The sequence below is a fragment of the Adiantum capillus-veneris genome, chromosome 5, assembly GCF_014529385.1.
Source record: "Adiantum capillus-veneris isolate H3 chromosome 5, ASM1452938v2, whole genome shotgun sequence".
Lineage (NCBI taxonomy): Eukaryota > Viridiplantae > Streptophyta > Polypodiopsida > Polypodiales > Pteridaceae > Adiantum > Adiantum capillus-veneris.
Genome location: NC_140935.1, coordinates 94,695,309 through 94,718,297, shown reverse-complemented (window position 1 = coordinate 94,718,297; position 22,989 = coordinate 94,695,309). Strand labels below are relative to the sequence as shown.

The 22,989-nt window shown below is 41.8% G+C and overlaps 1 protein-coding gene across 1 annotated transcript; it reads right to left on the bottom strand.

Moving 5' to 3' along the window:
- Positions 1 to 1,906: 1,906 nt before the first annotated feature.
- On the bottom strand, positions 1,907 to 16,426 carry LOC147457757 (calcium-dependent protein kinase 13-like). The gene is made up of 8 exons (XM_086512572.1): positions 15,601 to 16,426; positions 15,113 to 15,236; positions 14,865 to 15,008; positions 14,451 to 14,603; positions 14,235 to 14,350; positions 13,439 to 13,609; positions 3,054 to 3,284; positions 1,907 to 2,456 (listed from the first exon to the last, which is right to left on the bottom strand). The coding sequence occupies exons 1-8, from the start codon at positions 16,102 to 16,104 to the stop codon at positions 2,298 to 2,300; spliced, it is 1,602 nt and encodes a 533-aa protein (XP_086368698.1). The 5' UTR covers positions 16,105 to 16,426; the 3' UTR covers positions 1,907 to 2,297.
- Between the last annotated feature and the right edge of the window lie 6,563 nt (positions 16,427 to 22,989).

The window sequence follows — 22,989 nt, the reverse complement described above, 5'->3', positions numbered from 1 at the left end:
CACCCTCTGGGCATTCACCTCTTACCTTCCAAAAAAAAAACATAAAGTTTAAGACTAGAAGAGCCTAAAAGGCTTACAAAATTAGAGGTTCCATCTTTAATGTGTGCCCTCACTAATCTTGCAATCAAATCTATACACCACAACCCATTTCTTTACCAACAGGTTGTATGTCTGATGCACAACTCATCATGCAAAAACTTATAAACCTAGTGTATTAATTATGGACACTTAAAGAAATTCACGATCGAATGGTGTGAAACTCTTAGCCTAATCGGTATGTTAACAAGGCCTACCATATGTGTGTCAGAGAGAGAGAGAGAGAGAGAGAGAGAGAGAGAGAGAGAGAGAGATTCATTAACCAAAATTCTTACCTTCAAGGTATTTTCTAAGAGCCAAGTCTTCCATGGGACTAAATATATTAGTAATAATTTCACTTAGCTCCATATATTTCCCATAAAATGAGTGTTGTTAAACTTAAAGAGGACTAGTTGATGTGGCAAAAGAGTGCTCCAATGTCCATTGTGTGTTCCAAGTATTAACTCGGTTTTTATAATGTGCCATTAAGGTCTATTTAAACAATAAAGTGTTCTAAGATGCTTAATTGTCCTATATTCCTAACAACCTTTTAAACTTATTTGTGAGCTAGCACTAAAGATTTTAGGCCCAACTCCTAGATTAGTCTTTTTTTTTTTCCAGACACATTAAAGGGCCCACAATGGGAGGTGGTTGTCCCTTCCAAATATTAGCCATGTTACATGGTCATGCAAGGGCCGCGTGCCATCGGGCAAGAGCCACGCGCAACTCTTAAGAGTAGCTGGTTCGTAATATTATAGAAACGGAAAATGATTTTCATGCCATGATGAACATTTTAATTTTTGTTAAGCTTTGAATAATAGAAGTTGTCAAAACTCTAGGCTACATATGCAATGGTTCCCTTTAAAGGATACTTGAGCATTGACAAGAACAATGAAAATAGCAGCATACCATGGCTTTCCTAATAAATTGCAATTTCAAGACAGATAAGAGTATGATAGATGGAAATAATCATGTTTTTCATATCACAACTATGGGCATATACTTCGCAAGTATCTGTTCCTCAGCCTTGGAGAATTACACTATTCAGATGTTAGTCTTAAGATTGTCTTCACTAGAGAATATGCTCAAAAATTTAGAAATACTCACAGCTTCAAGAGCAGAAAGAAAATAAAACCTATTCACACAATCAATTTCAACACAGAAAGCAAGTAACCCTCCACACGCAGGTTGTATGTAAATTTTTCGTCTACCTTAAAATTTTGAAGGTGCTTTTCTGAAAATTGGAGAAGGGCATGTGGCCCATGCTAATAAGCTTGGAGGAGAACGATTGGACCGTAATAGATATATAACGTTTCTCTCCAAGGAACATACAAATAATCCTAATAACATGTTAACCAGATCATCCGATCGAGGTACAATTGCTACTTCATATTCAATTTCATCCCAAGTCATATAATATCTTGGCCTGCCAAAGGGCAAAGCCGTAGTGTTAACTAGCCTTTTTGGCCTTGGGTAAGATTAATCTTTTGCAGCAAACATTTTGATTGATTGATGAATGAACTAGGAACCACTCATTAGAGTAAGTATGTAAAAGCATTGATGAGAATTAAATCATGGTGAAAATCTCGATCGAATGCATGGGACGTAAAGACTAGAATAAATGGAACAAGTGCATGGAACATAAAGACTAGACTAATGGATCAAGTGCACTTGCAGTGATGACTTACCAAGATGGGAGTGTGTATGTGAAGTCTTGTGAAATTTACACTTGTCTTAGCTGTAAAAGGGAAAACATGTGTGTGTGTGTGTGTGTGTGTTGTGGGGGGGGGGGGGGGGGGGGGGGGGCACACGTAAACGCGGACCTGCAAACCAACATAACTATCCACCAAAAATGTCCAGTGGCCTTCTGTATAGTATTGACCTGTTGAGCTTTACAATGCCACTATGTCAGACTAAAAGTATCCCAACATACAAACCTACTCATACAATCATACACACCTCTTCTCTCCAGTCAAGCCCACATACCTCTCTAGGGGTATTGGTATCTTGGTTATGAAAGAATGCCTATTCAAATTCCAGCTAAGAAAGTTGCCTGTGTTACCAATAGTAGTCTCTGTTGAATGCATGTCACCTTTAACATTCCATATAAAGCTTGAACTCAACAGCCATGAGTATATCACAACACTCACGGTCCATTTGAAAGGGACCGGAGTTGGCTTGATATGAGGTATACGAAAACACCTTTCCTGAGGAGGACCAGATCACCTCTTGTCATTGCTTTGCTTCTGAAGTGAACCATCTTTCATAAGTTTTATGCTCAAGCTTGTGAATCTCTCTCTTGAATAATGCCTAGAGGCTTTCCTCCAATCAGTTCCGGTACGCATCATGCTGACAAACTCATCATAGCTGATTTTGCCATCCTGCATCAAGAAGAACAAGGTAAAGGGTAACATAGGCATTCTAAGACAAAAAAATGGTCCATATGAGGCTCTTAAATGAAAGGACCCATGTAAGAAAGTGACAAAAATTTCAGATGTGAGGATCCGACCAAGGTGATCAAGTCCCATGCCTAATCTTGAATCAACATGACCACCTTGGTCGGTCCTTATAGATATAAATTTTGTCGCTTTCTTACATTTAACATCCCTTGCCAAAGACCCATGCATGATCTTGGGTCAACTCCACCAACTTGGTTGGATCGTATGTAACTTTTGTCACTTTCTTGTAGCCAATTTACAAACGAAAAAAACCAAAGAAGATTTCAATGCTTCATGCAAAAGTCAACTGAATGCCTAACTCCCTTCTTCACTAAGGCTTGTTTTAGAAGGCCAAAAATTATCCTGTTGCATGTGCTATATATGCTAACATTGAGAGCTCAACACGGCATCACGTCACCAAAAAACTATTCGGACTTTGTTTTTTTGTCACAAGAACGAGCTCTTTCAATACAAATGCATTTTTCCCTAAACATGGAAAGCAAGGCAAGTATTATCAATTACTTAAGGTAAAAATCTTACTTTGTCCAAATCCACTTCCTGCATGATGGCATTGATCATATCTGTGTCATCAGAACCCAAATCATCACCCAAAGTTTGTTTGAGCTCATCAAAATCGATAAAATTATCTCCATCCAAATCAAAGTGGGCAAAAGCTTTGCGCAAATGCTCGTCATTGTCCATTCTTTGTAAATGGATTGTGACAGCCATAAATTCACCATAATCAAGTTTCCCATTGCCATCTGCATCCGCCTGCAAATGAATACAGTTCAGAAAGTCGGCCCTCAAAGAGAAAAATTGTTAAATGGACTTTTGGCAGTGTATGTTAAAAGGCATAGAAGTATTTTGGTCCTTCAACCTTGGCTCGCTACACTTAGTGCATGCAATCCACGTTATCATTATTTTGCCCCTTCAAACTTGGCCGTCTCCATGAAGTGCATGCAATTCACAATACCATTACCGATTTAAACCTTCACTTGAGCATCGCAACAAAAGTCTATGCTGGCTATTGAATATGCAAACAATAAAAGTGAACTTAAGCCATCCTCTGTGTGTGTGTGTGTGTGTGTGTGTGTGTGTGTGTGTGTGTGTGTGTGTGTGTGTGTGTGAGAGAGAGAGAGAGAGAGCACGCATATTATAGCAGACGATCCATGGTGACATCTTGCTATAGGAAATAGGCCACCAACTGCATTTGGGAGGGGCGGGCAGCGAAAACATAGTGAGTTTTAAGCTTGGGTCTGTTGAAAGCCTGTGTGGGCATGATTTTCAGGATAACATAATAATCATGTGTTGCTAAATTAGCTTTATCTGATAGACTTCTCCTCAGTAATAAAGGTACTATTTCGGACGGGCGGGGAGGGGGGGGAACCAGTATTGTGTTGATATTCTTAATCTCCATCTCTCTCACTCTCTCTCTATCTCTATTTCTCTCTTATCTCCTCTGGCTTCAGTATTAAGTGATAAATTCTATTTATCCGAGTATATTTTATATTGTTATGCGCTCCCGTTTGTGACATCATGCCACTACTGCGAAACCGCCTACACCCCACATCTTCCAGGTCAAAGAAAAAAATGATAGGATTTTGATAGGTCATCTGATCAGGTAAGTTAATTATAACACAAACCTAATAGATTTGTAAATTTCTATAGGTAAGATGAGACTAATGGCATCATACTCTGACCCTGGATCAAATAACATAACCACTGGCTCGTCATTCACATAACCAATGCACTTGAGTAAATCACCTTCCTCTGGTAACTCTTCCTCTTGCTTAGCCTTCGAGTACAGCATTGACATGAGCACTAGGCTCGTTAGTCGATGTTGAGCAAGAGCTAAGTTTTCCGACACTCTTTCTGCCCTACGATGTGGATGAAAACAACTACCATCTTCTGTGTACTGTGCAACTTCATCTTGGTGAGTCTACCACCTATAATGTTTTCTCTTCTAGAGCAAACCTAGGCTCATCCCAGCAAGATGCATTATTCTTTTTTCTGCTCTTTTTTTTTTCTTTTCTCTTCTTTGTGCTTGTTCTTTCCTTACTGTGTCTGAATCATGAGGCTAAGAGTTTTGCTTACCAGCACAATACCATTGGACTTGGACGAATCTGTCAAGGGTAAATCCTTGGCTGGCTTTAACTTACCCTCGTTGTGCTTCATCACCTATAGTTGAGCTACCCAAATAGCCTCAATCAATGTCTTTGGATCTCCGACCTCCATGTCGAACCTAATTGAGTGGTCCAATCCAAAGAGAAAGACCTTCGACCGTTTCTCATGTGTCTTTCTTGATTTCCTAATTGCCCACCTAGCTGTGACACAAAGTCCTATTTCAAAAACTGGAGATATTATGGGGGTAAGAAGCGCACCTTCGCATCCCCTCCCAACTAAATGTGAGAGGCATATTCAAAAGAGACGGCCACCCTGTGTAATAGACTTGGACACCCCAAGCCAAAGATCTAGTGCAACACACACAAGAGAAACTGAAAGAATTGAACAAAAATGAGAGAGAGATGACACAGCACGACGGAGTTCCGCACCCAAAAGTATCGGCGCCCCTTCTCGGTATTTCTTTATTATTAAGCTTCAACAGTACAATGTCCGAGGGTCCACTCTCTCCGCAGTGCTCCCAAGCAAATCCACCGAAAGAGAGGCCCTAGCAATTCTTATGAAGGCCCTTGGCCAAAAGCAGTTAGTCTAAAAGAACCTGGGAGCCAAAAGCTAGCACCCTAGGGGCTATCCGTATGCACCTACCACATCAACAAGCTTCCGCAAATTCCGCCACGAATCGCGGGCATCCGTACAGTCTGCCACGTAAACACACGCTACGCAATTTTTTTGGCCTCTTACTTTATTTACTGGGTTTTAGGCCCCTCGATCATGGTGCCTTAAGTCGGTACAACTTATAAGTATTCTTAAAACTTTGGGCCACTCAGATAGGTTCCATAAGTTGGTTAAACTTCTGCGCGCTCTTTCTTTAAGGTTTTAGCCATCTTGTTCTGTCCGGGCTCTATTCTTCAAGCCATGCCATATCATCACTATGTGACATTCCCCCCTCTTGAAAGAATTGTAATCGCCCTCGATTACGCTTGCAAAATAGACATAATCATTAGACACCTTGTCGGGGGACTTGACAAGCACATGTCCTTGTTCCCCGCATTCATAACACTTGCTCTCTTTGTAGTACTCGGTGTGCTCCTCTGCTAACAACCCAGGGCCCAAAGGTTTCTTTTTATGTTGCTTACCCTTCTTCCTTTTACCGTTGTTCGATTCATGTCCGGTCCAAACTGCAACAAGCATGTCTGTAGGGTAAAGAGTGTCTGCGTGCATTGCAAACCCTTGCTTGGCATGTCCCATGAGCCACTGCATGGACTCGAACTTCTTCTGCAAACAATAACTCCGTATCTTTTTGGGGAGTCCACAAGAGAATCGCCCAACTTGTTGCTTGAGGGTGATTTTCTTAAAAGAAGAGGTAGGTGGAAAAGTATCCCAGAATCTCTGACTGTAGACATACAATGTCTTCATTGGTCATCCTCAGATGATTTCAAGCAATGATTACATCTTGTTCGTATTTCTAAGTGAACCATGAAGAAGTGAAAACCCGCTTAAACTATAGCCACTTCGTTGGTGCTTCCCTATGTAGCAATAAGGTAGACCACCATGTTTGGGCATTCCCTTTGAGATAGGACACCGCTCGTCGTACCTTGGTGTGCTCTGAGTAGTGCCGTCCAAAAAAAGCAATGTCAAACTGCTAGATAAAAGCAAGGGCTCCTTGGGTATCCGCCAGAAAAGCGAGGGCTCGATATAAATACTTTCTCTTCGTTACGTACATCGGCTCTTCGGAATCCGAATTCTTCGAGGACGAGGAGTCCTCATTTGAACTGTCAAAAAGCTTCTGAGATTTCTTGCGGGATCTGCTCTTCTTTGCCTTTGTTCTTTCTCGGAGTCTTTCTCCGCTTCCTGCCCTTTCTGACTTCATCACTAGATTCAGAAGACGAAGAACTCTCCGAATTATCAAAAGAGGACGATGATAAACAGGAAACATTCGTGAATCAAACACATTTCTTTGGGTTGTTGGCGGCCTCAAAAGTAGATTTGCAACCCACGTAGCCGGGATAGTCTGCTACTCGACTCTTCTTGCTCGACTGCCTCTTGGTCTTCATGAGTCTACTGACTCGTCACTCTACAGCCTCGTCAAATTCATCCTCTGAGAACACCATTTGCTTTGGTACCGCCGGTGTAGATCTCTTCTTTAAAGCCGACTTGAGAGGCAAACGAATGGCGGCACGCCATCAAGAGTGCACCTCGTCAACAAGTGGATGCTTTGTCAAAATTTCGCATATTGGGGATCCTTGGAGTACTTCAGCATTTGTCGAGCACAATTGTCGACCTATTAATAGCGCTACATCTCCATTCTTTCGTACTCTATAGATGGAGATGGACCATACTCTTCTCCCGAATTGTAAGAAGGTGATCAATGTCCGTTCGAATCCCCGTTGTTTTCTTTTGTACCCAAGTGATCAGGTGCAACAGTTTCCTCCAGGAGGGATTCGTCAACTGAATCCATGTGCAAATAAAGGGAGTCTAAAAGCATCTGGGAGCCAAAACCTAGCACCCTAGGGGCTGTCCATACGTAACTGCCACATCAGCAAGCTTCCACAAATTCTGCCACAAATCGCGAGCGTGCGTACAGTCTGCCACATCAACACACTACGCAATTTTTTTGGCCTCCTGCTTTATTTACTAGGTTTTAGGCCCCTTGGTCGTGGTGCCATAAGTCGGTACAACTTATAATTAGGTTTCTTTAAAATTTGGGCCACATGGATAGGTTCCATAAGTTAGTTAAACTTCCTTGCTTTAGGGTTTTAACCCTCCTGTTCTATCCGGCCTCTATTCTTCAAGCCATGCCACGTCATCACTTTGTGACATTATGCACAACCGACTTCTTCTCCATCCACTCATCTTTCCAGATGATAGCATTGCCCAAGAGATGCATAGAGGCTCGGAAAACCGTATTATTTTCAACTTTTTTCAGGGGGGGAACGAGGGAACTGGAAGATAGTGGAAATGTACAACCCAAAAGTGTGTCCCATGTTACTATGACTTGTACACATTCGAAGTATGACCAATGACCAATGCTCGGAAGATATTGAACTAATTGGATAAAATCTACAATAGGATGACGCCTATGAAAAGAGCTCACCTTGAGGTGCAACTGCAAACTTTGGACCTTCGCTACTCAAAGTCCATGAAGGATCACATTCATCAAACGCAAGTGATGTGATGGGTTAGTTGATGCAGAAGCTTACTCTCTAATCGCCAATGATTAGCATTAGGCTATGGTGGATGAAGCCTTGGCATAACCATGGTGTTAGAGTTAGGATTGGAGATGGAGATTAGGGTTAGGTTACACCAATTGCAAGAGCATAAAGGGAGAGAGGAAAGACACAATGATAGAGTTCAAAGTGCAATGCTTCATTAGGAAATAGCCACTTAAATAGGCTTTGTGCTTTACAATCATTGGCTAGAGAGGTTGTATCCTCTTGCTATTGGACCATCTCATCATTTATCTTTTCCTAGGTGGCTACAGGGCTTTCCCACATGGTGCCACAGGTTGAGCTTACCCTAACAATCGCCCTCTTAAGCCAAACTTGAGGTTTTACAAAGTTTTTGTATATTTTTGGTTCACACGGCTGATGCACAGGTCTCACACAGATAAGGTATTGCACTCAACAAACTGTCTCCCCTCAAACACAAATTTGCCTCCCCTATGCACAAAGAATGTAGGCACAAACATCAGGATGTGGGCACACACACAAGCCTTCCTTGGCACAAAAGGAAAAGCACACAAGTCTCCGAATCACAAGGGTAGACACACAAAGCTTCCCTAATACAAATGAGGGTGACACACAACTGAGTGCACACAAATTCACATGGTTATTCTTGTTTGTAGTTTGGAGGAATTTCTCCCCCACACAAATCTGCAACAGGTTGTTTGTTTGTTGTCATTATCTTGATCTTAATGTTGTTCACGGTCATGTTGTTTTCTTCATCTTTATTTGTATGTCGATGTTGTGCTTTGGTTTCTTGATTTTTGTTGGTCCGATTTGTTGAGAATGCGGCCTTCTTGGCCAATGGTGCACAACACACATCCATAGCAAGTGTAGTACTCGTGTGTGTGCTCATGATTATGGGGGATCTTACCATATACATGATGTATAGGCAACGTCTAAAACCCATGTTCATGTGTGGTCCTTTCATACACATTTATCTCATACATTTCTATCATGGCATACAACACCATTTGGGATTTGTTTGATCTTTGGAGACTTGAGCCGAGGGTGTTGGATTATTGCAAGATGTGAGAACAACTTCTTAACAACGAGCTCTCTGCACACACTGTCCGTGGGTGGAAAAGGCCCTTTGATAATGGGATTTGGCCTTAAATAAAAGCTTAAGCCATGGGAGTCGGCCCTTGGGGCGGCGGCTATTGTCGATCGGAGCAAGGGAAAACAACTCATGGGCAACCGGTGGGTTCGGTCGGAACAAGTGGACACCCGATGGATTTGATGGGAACACGCAACGGCCGACAGGTGGGACGACGATCGACGCGGTTGGTTTCGTCCAAACCCAAAGGCTTTTGTAGGCTGTTTTTTATGGGATTTCGCATCCACCCATGCTCCTCCATTTACCAAAAATAAGGTTGTGAGTTTTTATCCCAAGACACACGTATTAGCGCACTATTATTAGTGCCTTAGCCATGTGGTCCACGAGCCCATGTTGTGGAATCTCCCGCAAATAGACAATATGAATCCTATTTTGCAGGGGGTCACACACAAAGATACACGCCTATCTTTGGAAAAAGTAAATCAAGGGCTAATAAAGAGAAAATGCAAAGCTTAAGCAGTCTAATGAAAGCTGAGAGCAAAGATGCTTTGGCATCAAAACATGAGTAATGTTGGCATTCAATAGCTCTACAAAATGACGTCGATGAGCACTTTGCACACACATAAATTGCACAAGCAAATGAACAAGACGATGAGAGTAGTGCTAATGCAAAATGGACACAAAAGCACACTAGCTTTACACACACACAATTATAATAACGCCACAAGTTACAAAATCGATTAATTAAGAAGGGTAGTGGCTCAATTGTATTGCCAAGAGCGTGCCCGAACTTAATTAGCTATTGTAGTGATTAGAGTAGATTATTAGGAATGCAAATAGAGATTAATGATAGATATGCCTAGGTATGGAACTGTTGGCTCGGATACCACTTGATGAGTTAGTTGATACAGAAGCGTACTCCCTAATTGCCAATGGTTAGCATTAGGCTATGGTGGATGAATGTCACATCTCAATAGAAAAGAACTTGTATCCTTTTTCTAATAATCTTAAATTTTACAAGTGTGTTTTCCTTTTGTAAAAAAAGATAGCTAGAACAGTGCACCGTAGTATGATCATCGATGAGTAGTCACACAGGTTAAGGTGGACCCCCACAATGGGTTAGAACATAGATAGTGCACACTCCCACCTAGATAACCCAATAGGGCACCTATGACTTGTAACTCATGCATATCGGGATCATACTTGCACACAAAAAAGGTTGATGCCTTAGAGTGTGGGCTAGATCCACCTGAAAAGACAATTACAATCAACAAGATGGCATGATCATGAAGATTGCTCATTATGCATATGTAGACTGAATGTATTGAATGCTTTATCTCCTCATAGAGATGTTAAATCCATGTTTTGAAGCAAAAACCGTATTGTACTCGGAAAGAGCTTTCAATTGATACCCATATTAATGTGTGTTTTTAGCAGTTCCAAGATGGAAGCTCCTAGAAGATTCTAGAAGATTCTAGAAGGGAGATTCTAGAAGGAAGGTTCCAAAAAGAGGACATGTGGCGGGACACTTGTCACAAACTTTCCAAAAGATGAGACACTTGTCAAAAAGCTTTCAAAGGAAGAGACAAGCGTGGATACTTGTCAAAAAGCTTTTAAAGGAAGAGACAAGTGTGTGGACACTTGTCATACCAACTTTATCTTTTACTAAAACACTTGTCACAATCCTCTTCAACTTTTTCCTTTTTCTCTTGAAGCAACTTTAAATAAAGCCTCTTACCCTCTCATTTCCCCATCTCCTAGTTGCTGAATTTTCCTCTATACCATCAACCCAAGAAACCCCCTTCATTACCATCACCGTCTCTCTCTACGCTTACTATTCCTTAATCCTCAAGAAGCCCTATCTCTCTCTCTAGCTTCTTGTTTTTCAAGGCAACAAATCTATAAATCTGAAAATTCTATTGTTTCTCTTCAGTTTTGCACTCTTATATTCATCCTACAAGCCACCACGCCACTAGATCTCTTCTCTAGCATACGCAATAGCTAAATTTTATCTTTGTACATATGTTTGAGAGTCTACTTATGTTTACTTTTATGCATGTGCACATGGCATCGTGCATGATCTACAAGTGTGAGTCTACTTAAACTCACTCTCGGGTTGATTGTAACCGAGCTCAAACCTAAGGTACTTGGGTTGAGTAGAAATCTATTTCCTTCGGGGGGGGTTTGCCCATCTTCAACCCTCATTCTATCTCTTGTCTCTTTGAAGTGTTGTGATTAATATTTTGTCAAGTTCTTTAAAGCACTCTTAGTTGTTCGGGCTCTTACAATGAAGCCTAAGCTTAACCATGGTGTTAGGGTTAGGGTTGGAGGGATGGAGATTAGGGTTAGGTTTCACCAATTGCAAGAGCATTAAGGGAGAGAGTATAAACACAATGATAGAGTTCAAAGTGCAACGCTTCATTAGGAAATAGCCTCTTAAATAGGCTTTGTGCTTTACAATCATTGGCTAGAGAGGTTGCATCCTCTTGCTATTGGACCATCTCATCATTTATCTTTTTCTAGGTGGCTAGAGGGCTTTTCCACATGGTGCCACAAGTTGGGCTTACCCTAACATGATGAAGCAACGTCACCGCAAAACGTTTCATTCTAAAAACAGACAGATTTCGTACGAAACATTTTACCCCATTAAAGAAAGAAAACGGAATGTGGGACCGAAATGTCCATATATGAAAACCAAGAGGTAACCATTGCCCACACAGCTCAACTTTGTGAGCCACAATAAAAAAATGTGAGGGACGTGTGTAAGATATGCACATGCTCGCACACGTCATGCTTTGCAATTCTGACCAATGTAAGACAACGAATACGCATCTACGAATCTAGCAGCATTTAACATCAACTGCAACTTATACAACCGTGCAAGGAGGGTTATTCAGGGATTCTCACTAATGTAATGGATGTCCCCAAAAACAGGTCCTAGCCGGCAGCAACACAAAATCCTTGCAGTTTTCTAGTCAAGGATTTGAATTTAAGTCATAGTAGCATACCCACGATCCCTATCCTCACCCACATCAAACCCAAGAGTTATCTCCACAATGTTGCTCAAAGCATCAAGTAAGAGATCCAAATATTCCGTGAGAGGGACCAATCGATGCCAAGTCACCTAATGGTAGGATCTTCATTGAAGATGCCATCATTGCATGGGCATCAAGTTATGATCTCTTGTAGAATTTGTTTATCCACTACAAAACGAAATACCAGTCTAGTAATAGAGTCTCAATAGAGTGCAGAGCCCTTCGAGAGGAACCCATTGCGGTGTTATCTTCTCCTTCTCTCTCTCTCTCTCTCTCTCTCTCTCTCTCTCTCTCTCTCTCTCTCTCTCTCTCTCTCTCTCTCTCTCTCTCTCTCTCTCTCTCTCTCTCTCTCTCTCTCTAAGATAACCTTCACCTCTGAGTTTGTCGTCTCCATACATTCTTTGAATATGCTAGAACCAAGACAGCTAAGCAATTGAGTAAGAAGTGATGAGAGAGGTTGGTTGAGACCCCAATGCGGTGTGTTCTCCTCCTCTTTTTTTCCCTCCCTAAGATAACCTTCACCTCTGAGTTTGCCGTCTCCATACATTCTTTGAGTATACTAGAACCAAGATAGCTAAGCAACCAAGTAAGAAGAGATGTATAGTCAGTGTGATGATTGATTCTATGTCACGACTATCATCCACTACTACTAACAAATGACTTGGGTGACTTATGGAAATCCACCGACAACAACTTCCCTGGTAGTCAAAGTGCATCAACTTTCCATGGTTACACCAAGCACATTGAGATGCATTATTATTATGTCAAGGAGAGATCCACGTGCCAATGCAAGCGACCTTGCTCAATCTTTTCACAAAGACTATACCTTGTGAGAAGTCCAAAGCTTTGGGCTTATTGTCCTTAATTAATTGATCACACCTCGCAATGTGCTCTCCACGAGTGCCAAGTCATGTTCACCTCGTCAACGCAAGGGGGATTTATTATGCATTATGTTGGTAATATGTGTGCATATGCAATTTTTTCCCCTACTAAAAACTTTTTTTCTACGCATTTATAACCCCCATAACCCTAAGGTTCTCTAATCTTTTAAACATTGGCACGAGCATCGCATTTTGTGTTGTATGTTCTCAAGCTTCTCCAAACCTAGTCAAAATCCATCTCAAACAACTTCAAACACCTAAAAAAACAATAAGAAGGAGCCTTATTTAGCAATATTTGATAGCTCTGTATGGTATTGGCACCAAATCCATGAGAGCACAACATGAAGGCTAATTGTAACTACGAACTATAATCTACAAAGAGAACAGCAGCTTTTATCTTGTTTGAGCTTCAACATCTCTTGCCAGAAACACGGTCAGTAACCCTTTTTTTTAGAACATGCAAAAGCTTTAGGTTCCACATTTGAGGCATAAAGATGACATTAACAAAGTTACAAATACCATCGATCAGAAATAGAAGTGCAATTTCTGAGGAGCATTAAAAGGTTAGCTCATCATTAACAACTCCAGCAAACAAACAAATAGCTCTTACCGCATCCATCAGCTGTTGTATTTCTGCCTCTGCGAGTTGGGGATCAACCTTTTGAAGCCCTACTTTTAATTGTTCAAAAGTAAGAAACCCGGTCTTGTTTGTATCCATTGCATTGAACATCTCTTTGATACCCTCCACCTCTTCACCACATAAGACATGTTCTGCAATCACCTAAGTGCAGCGGGAAAAGAATACAACGGTGAGAGAAAGCAACGATTTTGAAAATTTCCTATCACGCGTGAAATATGCATAACATTCTAGTTAAACATGCAAGTTGACACGCTATTAAGGGTCACTTCCAAATTGTGATCTTACAAAATCCCAGTTCTAAGACTGATTAGGGAAGATCATTACCAGAGAATAAGCAAAAAATGACAATTGCAGTGTACTAAAATTTGGGTGGTTGAAAGACATCTATATTTAAACTCTGAATGTTCTCAGCATGGAATATAAAAGATCATCACTTGTCTGGAGACTAGACTTGCATGTCTCCAAAAATAGTGCTAAAATTTAGTTTGTTGAAAGATGGCTATATTTAAAAGGTTTCCAGGGAACCTATACTTGCATGCCCTTTGATTATTAGCGGGACCCATCCTTCAAATGTAAAGCATTGTTCTTGGATCTTGCAAAAATGCAACCTTGAAGAAGCTCATTGCTCCATAAATTCTGAACATGATAAATGAGAAGTTAACCAAATACTAACTACAATACTAATTTCTAAACATGCAGAACGAGTGAATCCCCCATCATCAGAAACCCCTTTGGAAAAGCAAATACCAGACAAAGAGTTTCTTACTCGCAAAGCCTTCTTTTTCAGCTTGTTCATTGCAGAAAACTGTTTCAACCTAGCGCGGACCACATCCCCCAATGGGATGTCAGGAGCTTTTTTGGTGTTTTGGAGCCAAGGATGATCTGTACGCATCAAAACTGACTATTATTTTGGCTAGACAGCAATATTGGAAGTCAAAGCCAAAAAGTAACCGAAACATATTACAAGGTCGCAGAAACGAACCGAGAACTTGTTGTGCAGTTAATCTTTTCTTTGGATCTGGCTCCAGCATTTGCCGAACCAGTGACTTGGCATTGTCAGATATTATTGGCCAAGGATCCCTTTTCAAATCCAAAGCGCCTCGTAAAATAGCCTGAGCAACTGCTTGTTCCGTTTCTGCAAACAATTTTTGGTGACGGGTTTTAGATGGTGTTTCATCCTTCTCACCTCTATGCATGACATTGATGTTTCAAATGATAAGCCCATGAATAATGATGGATCCGCCTATACACATATGCAAGTGCATATCAACAAATGTGTGCATGCACTATTCTCTGCTAAAATCATAATTCACTGCTTAAAACTCGCTTACGTTCGTAAATCAGCTGACAATGAATCATGCTTGGTATAAGATTGAAACACACAAGGAACATCAACCTGCCCAAAAAGGTGGTACTCCACATAATAGAATGTAAAGAATGACTCCCGCACTCCACACATCCACTTCGGGACCATAATTACGCTTTAAAACCTCAGGAGCCATGTAGTAAGGACTACCTACAATCTCGGAGAATTTCTCTCCTGCACAAACAAAAAAACCATAAGGAAGCTGATTTGCACAGAATGCCACATGCTCGAAAGAGCAGGTGCACTCTTGCCTCTTAATGTAATGCTAGCCACTTTACCAGGCTTAAAGAAAACTGAAAGCCCAAAATCTATGGCTTTCAATGGCGAGTTCTCCTTTTTATTTGCAAACAAAAAATTTTCTGGCTTAAGATCCCTGTGTATGACTCCATGCTTGTGGCAGAGCTGGAATAGAACATACAAAATGTCGAAGTTTAGGGTTTCACAAAGCAGGTAAGCAGCTGGAGAATTGCATTAGAAAGTGAGCCCTGAAGTTCACAAGGAACAATGGGACTCACAAGAGGGGGTAAACAACAAAACAAATTGGTGTCCATTACAATGACAAGATTGTGATCTCGCATTTCGCAAGGCAAAAGGCACACACAATGTACCTCCTGCTGCGCATGGAGTGGGTCTCACTTTGCAAAGTGCATCCATAAGATAGGAGAAAGACATTCACAATATGAGTGCCAGACAGGTGTAAACAAAGAGACCCACATAAAAGATTTTAATGATCAGCAGTTTTTCAGCAGACTTGAACACAAAGTACCTGAACAACTTCAACTATGGTGCGAGTGACTACAGCTGCAGCTCGCTCACTATAATGACCTCGGGCAACTATGCGGTCAAAGAGCTCGCCGCCTTCACAAAGCTCCATGACGAGGTGTACAGCGTCATCATCTTCATACACACCTTCAAGGGAGACAATGTTGGGATGTGTAGGCAAATGCCTCATGATGTCAACCTCCCTTCGCACATCTTCCAGGTCTATAGGTGTCTTGAGCTTGAATTTGGATATGGACTTGCATGCGAGTGCATCTTGGTTCTCTTTCTCTGTACAGAGGTATGTGATTCCGAATTCACCTCTACCAAGCTCTCTGCCTAGATGATACTTGTCGTCTATGCTTTGCTCGCCTCTAGATGTGAGCTTTGTGAGCAGGATGACGCGTGGTACACCTGCATTTGCTTCAGTATCTGCATTTCTGTTGACAGTGTTGGGGCTCTTCTTCTTAGGCTTTGGGGCTGCTGCGGAGCTACTGCAGCAGTTACCCATTGCACATGAAAATTGAGCTCCAAGTTCCTGCTAAGCAACTCCAGATCTGCTTGGAAAGAGTTTGCTACGACAACGACCACTTAATCAGAGACAACCCTGGGGGAGGAGCCTTCTGCAACAAGTTTGGGGAGCGGAAAATGGTAGCTGGACGGGATCCACTGTGCAAGGCAGGAAGACAAATAGGGCTTGCAGGTCGTATGTGCTTGAGCTTAACCACTTTGCTGATCAACGAGATGGCACATTGGCAAGCATGTGCATCTGTGTGTGACACTGTGTGTGTGTTGTTGGGGGGCGGAAGAAAGTAGCTTTTGAAAGTTGAACCTGTATGAGTTGAGAGAGGAGTACAAAGTTTCAAACTTCCAAAAAGGACCTCCCTCCCGCACGTGCTCCGCCCAGTTCTGAACACGTGATGTACGTTCTACTAATCTATCTTCATATGCATCATTGTATATTTACTCAGCACTAAGTAATAGCCATATTTAAGAGGGGGTTCAAATCTCCTTGCCGCGCCTAGTTTTTCCAGCTGGCCAGCTTTAATGCGCCTCGCTTTTTTGGCGACGCGCCTTATTTTTCCCATTGACCAGGTTTAATACGCCTCGAGATCCCGCCCCCTAGCCCCAACCATCAATCCCATTACTCCCCCCCTCGCATTAAATATGGATGTCACTTAGTGCCAAGGCAAGGCTAGAGCCTCAAGAGTTTCAACAGTAAACACACGGGCCACTTCAAATGGAACCAATGGTGGAGAGAAAAATTCTTGGGACGTTCAATCGCGAGCAGTCTGATCTAGCGGCACAAGGCGACCCGAATTCACAAATTTGCCCCGAACCTACAAATCCACTCGCATTAACAATATGGCACACCCAAATCCCCTATATTTCCATGAACGCATGCGAACATAGGGATAAGAGCACATACAAAGTTTCCAAACGTGCATCGAGCAGCCCGAATCTCCTTGGCAGGCTGGCAACAGATCCCATTTGAAGCGGCCCGTGTGATATAGTGTGGAGACAGGGCGAGGTTCGCCATGCATTGATGCAGATCTATTTGGAAAGCTAGTGGTTCACTTGAGTGTCAAGACCAAATCAACCTGGCACCACAGTTCTTGTCGACCCGAGTTTACTTTTCCTCAAGTTTATTTTTTTGGTTGGATTTGAATTTCTCATATATCAGAGATGTCGATTCCATTTTGGTGAAAGCTAAGGCCCTTTTTTTGGAACATAACGACAGGCTATGGAGGTTTAAAGCACGATAGCCTAGTCTATGCATATTCTAGAACGATCTTATTTTTCTTTTCTACTAATAAGACAGGAGTCAGGGACTCCAAAAGGCAGACTATGGAGGTTTAAAGCACGGTAGCTTAGTCTATGCATATTCTAGAACGATCTTATTTTTCTTTTCTACTAATAAGACAAGAGTCAGGGACTCCAAAAGGGAGGTTGTATCAAGCCTTTGTCAAGCAATTCAGTGATTGACTGCAAAAGGGAGGTTGTATCAAGCCTTTGTCAAGCAATTCAATGATTGTCTTTGAATCTCTTTTTTGAATGGGATTTTGCCTATAAGGTTCCTGACGAGGAGGTTGGCTACTAAGGTCAATCGTATGGTCCTCATGTATAGGAGGAGGGAATGTGGAGAAGAAAAAAAAAATGCAAAAGATTTGAGTAGTGTGATGGAGTTCTAGGTCCCTAAGAAGACTCTTCAACTTCGTTGACATAAATCAAGTATCCTTTCTTATGATTACATGATGCACAACAAGCTTGTGTATGAGAGATTAATGGAAACATTTAAAGTGATCGATCACTAGGGAGTGTGATTATATTTTCATCCCTTTTCAAATGAAAAGTCACTGTGTGCGTGGTATAGTCATTATCGAGATTGTACTATGATATAAAAGTCATGCTTAGAATAATATATGTGGAATGTAAAGGTGCAATACTAAAATTGTGTCCTTCTTTGTAGCCCATTTGTAGTCCTCTATTCAAAATTTTAGGCTTTGTCCTTCTTATATTCCATTATATATTGTGAATTGAAATGCAGCTTTGATTTTATATCTAAATGAAGAAGTATTCAATTTCAGTTTATCAATAAGCCCTTGAAAAATAAAATCATGAGAACTTCCATCATCATGCAATACGATAATCTCACGATCATTAATCATGAGAACTTCCATCATCATGCAATATAATAATCTCATGATCATTAATCAAATTAGACATACACAATAAAGAGTGCTAGTTTTTAGGATTACCTTGAGTGTCGATGTTGCTTTTCATTTAGGAAAAAGTCTTCAATTCAATCTTGATGTTCATCCACATCCATAATTGCATGTGTGTAGGTTATCAAAGTAGTAGAAATTCTGATGTTGGCAAGAGGCTTCTTCATAGGGGGGTTGAAACGACAATTAGGAGAAATATGTCCATGATGCAAACACTGAAAACAAGTAGGATAGGTGTCTTGTGGACATGATTGTAATGGGATTAAACTAACATATATTTACTACAGGTGACATGTGGAAAAGCACCGTTGGTCTATGGAATATGCAAAAGGATATCAAGTTTATTGATATTGTATTATTAAAGAGCTCTTTATGAGCTATGTTCACTTTATTTCCGGAAGGACAATTTGTAATGATGTTGTGCATTTAAGAAATCTATAAGTAAATACGTGCAAGGGAAAAGTGCTCCTCTTGTACGGGGTGCTCTCGTTAAGCCGAGAGAAGATGATCTGCTATCCTTCAAAGGCGATGGGAAGGTCCAACGCATACACGGCCATAGAATCTATGACTATGATGTTTACAATGACATCAACTATCCTGGCAACAATTCAAATTTTTGGAGGGTTGTGCTCAAAGGCTTGATAGAACACCCCTATCCTCGCAAGTGCACGACGGACCGACCACACACCAAAACTAACCCCAATTTTGAGGTTCTAGAGCTGACATTCGATGGCTTGTATGTTCCTAGAGAAAAAAAAAATATGCGCAACAAAGAAAGACATGTTCATTAGTGGAGGCTCAGTTGTCATTTGATATTAGAAGTGGAGTTATTAATTTGCGAGGATCGGTCTTTTCCATAGCTTTGATCAATTTCATTGATTGTTTGGAAATACATTCTTTCCTACAGACATCCCACATGCACCTGAGCTTATCACACAAGGCACCACCAAGGGAACAACATTAGAATTCACCTCATTTGTCAATTTTTTTGTGAATCACTAGTTTTCATTTTTATTCTCCTACATTCAATTGGAGAAAAGCATGTTACAATATTACAAAAAATTAAAAAATTAATAAAAGCATGTTACAGTGTGTTTCTCCCTAAGGGGACAGGTGTAGAGTGTGCGCGTGCTTGGTCGGAAAGACATTAGTGTGAACATTCCATTATGATCACCTATGCTAATATAAAGAGCTGTCTCTCAAGTCTAAGTAACCATAAATACAATGCAACTCATCCATCTGCAACTGCCCAAGCTCCACTCGTGTTTGTTGCTAATATAAAGAGTTGTCTCTCAAGTCTAAGTAACCATAAATGCAATGCAACTCATCCATCTGCAAGTGCCCAAGTGGTGCGAACTCCCCAACTCCGCTCTCGTGTTCATTGCCACTTTTGTTGTTTGTGGGACTTTCACATAATCCTTTCCAATCTTTTTTGGCGAGCCAAGATGGCTTAGGCGCATTGGTCTTCAATGCTTTGTATACCTCCAATTGTTTGTGGTTCAAGTAATTGTGCATCCATGTGTGCATCCGTTTGGTGGAGAAACGATGCTTCACACTCTCCATGTAAAAATCCTTTTGAAGCATGTTGATTACCTTTTCTTTGAGCTTGATTGGTATTTGTTTCCATTTTTTCGTGAGGTGGTTAGAGAGAATACATGTAAGCAAAAGTTGTACATGGTAGTTGTCACCTTCCAACCATTCTCATCTACCCAAATCTCCTTAGTGGTAGGGTCTATGGTGTAAGGGAGGTCCACTCACGTATCCTAGTGGTATCGAGGGGTCACAACGGGAGTGTCGGTGGGAGTGAGACCGGGAGTGGCAAGCAATGTGAGGTGAATTGTGTCCTATGGTGTGAAGGCAAGAGTGACCAATTGTCGGGTAGGCAAGAGCTAAAGTAGATGGTGATTGTGTAGGAGGTATTGAAGCAAGAATGGACGCTTGATGGTTGCGATGTGTGGTGGAGGCATCGGTGGTGCCACCACCACAACATTTGTCTTCTCCACCACTGGAGTATTAGGCCCACATTATCTCATGTGAGTGCCTAGTGGAGACAGATGACTTAGAGCGTTGTGATCACCTCGAAGATGTAGAGTGCAAAGATGATGGTTAGTGTGAAGTGACACCACTTCGTCGGTAAGGTGAAGGGTATAGTTGGTGTGAAGTTCCAACATCTGATGGTGTTGGGGAGATGGGCCAACATGCTAAGGTGGGGCAGAGTGAATGTCCTCATACCATCTCCTTTGTGTGGGTGACAAAGATGCTAAAAACTCCTCCATAGCCTCCCATGTGTGAACAATGAAAAATTTGCAAAAAAGAGGAAAAAATAAAAACAAAGTGAAAGAATGATGGAAGGTTTGTGTAGAGCACGCACGGAAGCGAATTGCATCGCGAATAGACATGGCTATGTGTGTGTGAGGGAGAGAGACAAGAGAGGAGAGGAGAAGAGAGGAGAACACAAAAATTGTACAAAATGTAAGAGAGTTCATTTAGGATTTTCATGAGCCTTTTAAAAGCTTTACAAATGGATTCACACACAAGTGGCCGCCCAAGTTGGGCTGACCCCAACAATCGCCCCCTTCAGCCAAACTTGGCATATTCATCATCACGACGCCCCCTAGAACTAGACTCACACTCTCAAGACACACAGAGTTTTAGGTTTACTCTCAACCACGAGTTTTTGGTATACTCGTAAACTGTGAGTTTTAGGTTTTCTCACAACCAAGGGTTTTAGGGGTACCCATAACCTGGCGCTACCAAGAGAGCCTCCCCTTTCTCGTAGGTGGAGGTTGACGTAGCCACCAAACATGGAGTTTATGGTTTACTCCCAAACCCTAGAGTTTTTAGTGTACTCTAGCTAACCTTGGGTTTAGGTTTACCCAGTTACCTCATGAGAGCAAAATACAAAGATATAGGGCTTTGCATGGGGAAGGTCTTACCGCTCACACATGCGGCAGTGTCTAATCTCGTACAATGGTCATCATCAAAGACAAACATGGAGGCGCATACAGATTTTGTCGTCCATGTGATTTGACATACACATCAATGTGGTCGGACAAGATAAGTCTCCTGACTAGATGTCATTTAAGCATACATAGCATGTGAAGGATGCGGTTTTCAAAACATGCTCCGGCATAAAACATACATTTGCGCATTAGACAAAGCTCATGGCTGTCACATCATCGCAAAAGGCCTGCGCATAAATAGTCGGCTTCTGTAGCATATAATATGCGCACTTGTTGAAGCCTCAAATGCCCTCTGCCCACAATAGGATTCAATGCTATTCTGATGGGGTTTTAACCTTTCATCTTCACGCTATTTGCAAGTGGACTGCGCTACTCAGATTGTAGCCAGAAAAACATTTGCAAGACTCTTAAGTTCTCTTTCATGGGAATAGGTTTTTAAGATATTTAAGCTTGGTCAAAAGAAGAAACTTGTAATCAAGAAATGAAGGTTACGTCCAAGATCCAGCCACCGAATTCTCCAAAAATAAATAAAACAAATCGAATGCGTGTGTGGAGGAGCAGAGCGGATTCGAGCCACTGGAAGTAAATGGGGGGCTTGTGGAGAGGGTGCGCCCCTGCTGGTCGGTGCTGCCACTAGCCAACGCTGAACCCGCCTTATCCCATACTGACATGGTCAAACGTCAGGCATGATGTGGGGGTGTGTGTGTGTGTCTCCTGCTTACCCACGGCATCGATTGCAGATTGACCACCGCCTTATCCACCGCCATTACACGGCGTTTTGTGTGGTCGCTGACACGTGTGTGCGGGTGTCGCGCGGGGCTCCACGCCTACGTCTCCTCCACGCCTGCTGCTCCACGCTTGCTGCTTCTTCTTGCGCATATTGACTTCCCGAATTAGAGCAGTGCCAGCATGGTCCACGCCTCTCCTTGCGACCTTACTGCAGTCACCTGCAAATTTTGATGGGCTCATACACAGCCGGTAAATAATCAGGGGCAAGCTCGACTATTCCTCCTGCTCTTCACCTTCGACAGTAAGCTGCGAAATTCCAAGATCCAGGCAACTAGATTTCTTGAATTTCCAGGGTCTTGAGCATCCACAGTCACAAGCTTTTGACGATGCGCATAGAGAGTCTAGCTTAGCTTTTTCCATCTGCAATTTTAATACATTCTCACCACCAGATCCACTCTCCTTTATTTTGCCTTTGTGTTTTCCCACCTCCAAGCTTTGACGAACAATTAAAAAATTGTCAACCGAAAGACTTAGTTCACCTTCTACTTCAGCCTCATCAAGTTCGTTTGCTGCTATATTCTTGAACCATGGCTTCAAAACAATCACAGCCTTCGTACTCAAGACCAGCATGATCTCCCTTTGACAAGCATAGCCTGAGCAGAGTGAGTTCCACAATGCAAAATCCCACATGAACATACCATCAAACGCTTGTTGAGCATCCATCAAATCAGCCCGGGATACCTCACGAATCTTCCAAGCTGCTCCTCTCGAAGCTAAGGACCAATAGACCATGATGCTCTGATACCAATTGTAGAGCACGCGCGGAAGCGAATTGCATCGCGAATAGACATGGCTATGTGTGTGTGAGGGAGAGAGACAAGAGAGGAGAGGAGAAGAGAGGAGAACACAAAAACTGTACAAAATGTAAGAGAGTTCATTTAGGATTTTCATGAGCCTTTTAAAAGCTTTACAAATGGA

Excerpts from the sequence above, each read along its gene's own strand:
- LOC147457757 (XM_086512572.1), bottom strand. The coding sequence starts at position 16,104 with ATGGGTAACTGCTGCAGTAGCTCCGCAGCAGCCCCAAAGCCTAAGAAG. Across the intron at positions 15,237-15,600 it reads CCATAGTTGAAGTTGTTCAG|CTCTGCCACAAGCATGGAGT; the intron begins GTACTTTGTGTT and ends GTTCTATTCCAG. Across the intron at positions 14,351-14,450 it reads AACTGCACAACAAGTTCTCG|ATCATCCTTGGCTCCAAAAC; the intron begins GTTCGTTTCTGC and ends TGATGCGTACAG.